Source organism: Mus pahari, chromosome 3 (genome assembly GCF_900095145.1).
Source record: "Mus pahari chromosome 3, PAHARI_EIJ_v1.1, whole genome shotgun sequence".
In the NCBI taxonomy this organism is placed as follows: domain Eukaryota; kingdom Metazoa; phylum Chordata; class Mammalia; order Rodentia; family Muridae; genus Mus; species Mus pahari.
The window spans coordinates 110,345,724-110,350,884 of record NC_034592.1 but is presented as its reverse complement, the minus strand read 5'-3'; the positions used below and the strand labels follow the sequence as shown (position 1 = coordinate 110,350,884).

Here is a 5,161-nt window from a genome sequence, read left to right as displayed (position 1 = left end):
AGGAAAGCACAGCCTTTGCTGCCAAGATCCACACATCCTACTCCGCGCCCAGCGCTCGGCTCCAGAGTGTTTCCAAACATCTTCAGCTGGGTCACCGCTGCACCAAGCTCACTCGCGTAGACGCCAATGAAGAACTGTCCACCAAGTTGGGGCGGCTACTCTGATCAGTCGCCTAGGCGGCCTGCGCAGGCGCACCAAAGGCCACACCCCAGTGACATCACGTGGCGGTTACCGCGCTTGGCGCTCGCAGTTTAAAACTTACTCCGGAGACGTGGAGAGCAAGATGAGAATTCCGCGCTCAGGTGAGCTCGAGTGGGTCCAGGCACGGCGGGCAGGATCAGGACCGAAGGGTGCTCGCGTGGGCAGGTCCAGAAGGGACGAATGTGTTCGGCGGGGTTCGGCCGGGGGCTCCGGTGGGGGAGGGGAAGAGAAGGCAATGGAAAAGCGGGGCGCTGGGCCAATCAGGATGCAGCTACCAGTGGCGGCAGGGCTCTAGTGTTCCCCGCGCCCTGGTTCTAACGGAGGATAAAGTTGTTTTTTTTTTTTTTTTTTTTCCTTCTGGACTGGACGTTGTGTGGGGAGCTGTGGAAGCGAAGTTTCGACTGCTCTGTGTTGAGCATTCGTGCCAGTGTTTTGGAACTGATTCAAAAGTCTTGAGGGCTCCCTTTGGAACAGACCTTCGGTCAGATGTAGAAAATCTCAACAGAAGAAGCCTGGGCACTTGAGATGGAGACTGGAGGATCAGAAGTTCAAGGTTGTCCTCAGCTATAGCGACTTCGAGGCTAGCCTGGATTACAGGAGTCCCACTTTGAAATGGGGCGGGGGGGGGGAACGAAACAGATAAATAACCTTTCCACTTGGGAGCTTGTGTCAAATTGAGATAGTATAGCAAATATTTGACAGATAAGACCTAGTGCTGTAACTCCTGTCCATTATGGACTCGAGATTTTTTAAGCAAGCATTGAGAAGAACGTTATGGGCTGAGCATCCTGTACAAGAGAAAAGATAGGAAGGAACCTGGACTGGCCTAGGAATTAATTACGCTGTAGGTTCTCAACCTTTGGGTGGCAGTCCCCATGGGGAGGTGTCAAATGACCTTTACACAGGGTTCGCCTAAGACCATCAGAAAACACAGATATTTACATTACGATTCATAACAGCACTAAATTTACAGTTATGAAGTAGCAATGAAAATAATTTTATGGTTAGGGGGGTCACCACAACATGAGGAACTGTGTCAAAGGGTCACAGAATTGGGAAGGTTGAGACGCTTTGAGCTAGACCGTCATAACTAAGCTTAGTGAGACTGACAACAGGCAGGACCTGGTAGACCCAAGTCAGAGTTTTAGAATCATAGTTTCAGTTTGGATTTGTTGCCTGTGACTTCCTGAGAGGTGCTCAGGTGAAGGGGTTCCTATCTACTGGGCGAGTTTGACCGAGGTCCATAGGCTGGGGGGCAGATTTGTTTTTCTCCGTCTTGGAGATCATAAAGCCATGGGTACAGGTGAGAACACTAGCCAGACCTTGTGGAGAGTCCATTCAGGCAGGACCTGCAGCAGTTGTCCGGGTGAGGGGAGGGCACAGGAAATAACTTAGGTTGCCAGTACCACAGGAGCCAGAGCAGCTCAAGAAGAAAAAGACAAGTCCTGGAGTGCCCACTTCAGGCTGAGAACTGAAGCGGAGCAGAGGGGCTGAGGGTGTGGGAGGAAGAAGACAGGCAGAAGGAAGTGCTCTTGACTTCAGTAACAGTTTGTTGAACTAGACATGTGTGTACTGCCCACCCCAGAGAGCAGCGCGGGAAGAGTTAGTCCCTCTGTGCTTCCAGTTTCTCCATTCCTTTCCTTACCCACATTTACAGAGTCACAGATGTCTTGATTTCTGCCCATAAATGTCTCTCATCTCCCCTTTTGACCTTTCAGTTTTGTCTTGGTGTGTCAACTATACTCCTCGACCTGTAGGAAGCATTGTAAAGCTCTTGGACCGCCTTTCCTCCCGCTGCCTGTGGACAAGCATTTGTTGTCTGTTGTGTCTCTTTGTTTACTTTTGTGGTGAAGTCTTGTGCCATGGTGTGTGTGTGTGTGTGTGTGCGCGTGCGTGCGTGCGCGCGCGCGTGCCAGGCAAGAATTCTACATTGCTCCTTACTCCCAGCCTCCTTTTATTTTTCTGTGTTCCTATAAAACGTCATCGTGCATATCGTAATCGCATTGTGCCGCCTGTTCCCAAACAGCAAGTTCTGTGCCTGGGTCACTCTCTGCTGCCCTCCCCCCTTCCTCCTCCCATTTCTCTCCCTCTCTCCTTCTCTCCCTTTTTCCCTCCCTCCCTCTCCCTTCCTCTCAGCACATGCCTGCCCACCAGCCAAGGCTGAGTGCTAGGTAAGGACCCTTCCAGTAGCTGTACCCACAACCAGGTTTTGCTCTTCCATTCAGGGCGATGGTGAAGCAGAGACAGCGTGGAGACAGAGCTTGTTTGCTTACCTAAAGCTTTCTTAGCTAATGCGTGATAAAGCCAGGTGTAAAACAGTGCTCTCTGTTTCTTAAATTGGGTAGGGATGAGGATGAGTTAGGGTTCTCTTAACTCCTTCCAGGAATCTTGTGTCTTGCTCTAAAAGAGTAGGTCAGCAGTGCCACAGTCTCACGTTGAACATGTCATTGATGGGAGCGGCATCGGCTGTCACCTGTGTGTTCACTATCACCCCGTGTGCCCAGCTCATCTTCTCTTATTTACATACTGAGGTCGGCGTTTGTTTCTGCCAACCTATATTCTCTGGCTTCTCACCACCTAGTGCCTGCACCTTGTGTCCCTTTCCCTCCTTATTTATGTTACTTTCCTGGTCAGTCAATATGACCAGGTGTCTCCCTGTGTCCTCTTATTTTCTTACAGGTTCTTGGCAGTGCCCAGAACCCTGGTTAATTAAACACTGCTGTTCTGCACACTTGACAGTGGCCAGAGAGACATCCTCAGGGCTGCTGAGTGGTTGGCTCTAGGCCCTTCAGAGCTTCGTCACTGTCATCCTCTCCACTTCATTCATTCCTGATCCTAGATGGCCACCTCTTCCTTTCCTTAGCTCTCCGGTGCCTTGTCCTTCACTGGCCCCCAGCTGCTGAGTTCACCTGCCTTCTAGTCATAAAGAGGTAAAAGCCACAGAGAGATGCGACCTAGTTGGTAGAGCCTCGTTGGCTTTTTCCGATTTTCCTTCCTCGGCCCTTTTCCTGTTGTGTAGTTTTGTAGGTATCCTGGGACCCCTCTGGACTGTCAGCTCTCCTCCATTCACTTATTTCGTGAATAAATGACTACCTGCTGGTGACTCCCAAACTTACCTAGCCTGAAACTGCCCCCTCCTCCCCGAGATCTACCATTACGCATCCAGCTGTGTAGTGCAGTTGGATGGCTAGGAAATGCATGTGGGGTAAAGCTACGGCCTTGTCTCCTGCCCCACAGCGTGCTGCTTCTGTAGCTTCCTCAGGTCTGAGCAACTCAGTCAGCTGTTGATGATAACTCAGAGTTAGCCTTCAGCCTTCACGATCCACATTTAAACCATCAAGAAGTCATGCTGACATCATGGAGACCTATCCAATATCCATACACATCTAATCATCAGTATTGCCGCCTGTCTGGTCATCTTACTGTTAAGTTGGTAATGATGGTTGCTTACTGTTAAGTCCCTTCTAATTGGTTCTTACTTGGTCCTCTGCCCTCCAGAAGCCCAGGTTAGCTCATTTTGTTCTTCCTCTCACTGTTAACCAGTGATGTCCTTTCTCACTGCATCTCTGATGCACAGGTAGGGCTGGGGAGGAAGCTTGGTTGGTAGAGTGCTTGCCTAGTGGTGAGTGAACCCCAGGTTAGATCCCAGCACCATGGAAACCAGGCATGGTGGCATATGCCTGTCATGCCAGAATGTAAGAGGTAGAAGCAATAAGACTAGAAGTTGAAGGTCATCTTCTCAGCTGTTGTGACTTTGAGGCCAGCCTAAGCTATGTGAGACCCTGTCTAAATATTTTTTGGGGGGTTGGGTGGGGTGGGATGTAAAGTCAGTACAGTGGGCTCCTGCAAGTCTGTCGTCCATTGCTCTGACTAGTGTTTTTCCTCCTTAGCCCTGGAGGGCCCAAGGTGACTGTGGACTGCTGTATTCAGCCACAGTAGGCCCTGACACATGCCAGCACGGTCCCACCTTTGGCCTGTGCCCCCGGCTTCCACTTGGGTTTTCCAGACTGGCTTCATGGCTTTGATAATTTCTGGTGTAACCTTTTTGGAAAAGCCTGCCCTGACCACTGTACTTAAAGCCATCTTATTCACAGCTCCTGTCTTCCTTATTCCTTTCCTGCCTCACCCCCTCCCCAAAACACGTATAGCCATCTCACATACCATCTGATTCCCAACTTGTAATTGAAGTACCAAGAAAGGAAATACTCCGTGTCTTGACCTGTGTCCAACAGTTGCTCATGTTTTACCACCTTTACTGTGAATGCAAGTTACACCCTTCAGATCGCTCCACACCGAAGCTGTTTCTCACACATCTCCGAAAAAAATGACCTCCACATCAAATTGTCACCGTGATGCCTAAGATAATCAAAATCAATTTCCTAGCCTAAGATCTAGACTTTATTCTAGATTTCCAAAATCACCCCCAAATGCTGCTCTTCGCCACCTTTTTGAGCAGGGATTGGCTGAAACCTTTTATGGGCTGCTTTTGGTCTCTGTGGCCAGATGCTTTCTCCTCATCCAGAAGAGCTCCCCTGGCTCTGTTGATAATTAGCTTGTTACTGTTGCCTTGTTTTGAGACTATATCACCTTGTAGCCCCCACCTGCCTGGAGCTTGGCTACACAGACGGGGCTGGCTCCAGACTTCAGCGTCCCACCACCTCCAGCATCCTAAGCATGCACCACTCAGCCCAGCCTTTTCTGTGCTCCCTGGCACTTGTCTGTGTCTCTGCACTGCTTGTCTGAATCGGCACCTCTAAAGATGGCTGAGCTTTCTTTTCTCTATATAGCCAGTCCTTGGGCACAAGCAGAGGAGTCTGTGGGGTAATGAGATGCGCCACTAGACTTGGAGTCAGAAACCTTGGATTTGGGTCTGAGGCTTGCCGGCCCTTGCTAGGTGGTTTTAGGCATGCGTTAATCAGGAAAGTTTTGCTTCTGTTTTTTTTTTTTTTTTTTTTTTTTT

The 5,161-nt window shown here is 49.9% G+C and overlaps 1 protein-coding gene across 1 annotated transcript in view; it reads left to right on the top strand.

Moving 5' to 3' along the window:
* The first annotated feature begins 229 nt into the window (after window positions 1–229).
* Ncaph (non-SMC condensin I complex subunit H) overlaps window positions 230–5,161 on the top strand; it is a 27,517-nt gene continuing 22,585 nt past the window's right edge. The window contains exon 1 of the mRNA XM_021193533.2: window positions 230–302. Coding sequence (XP_021049192.1) covers window positions 284–302 — 19 coding nt within the window. The 5' untranslated portion in view covers window positions 230–283. The remainder of the gene's footprint in view (window positions 303–5,161) is intronic.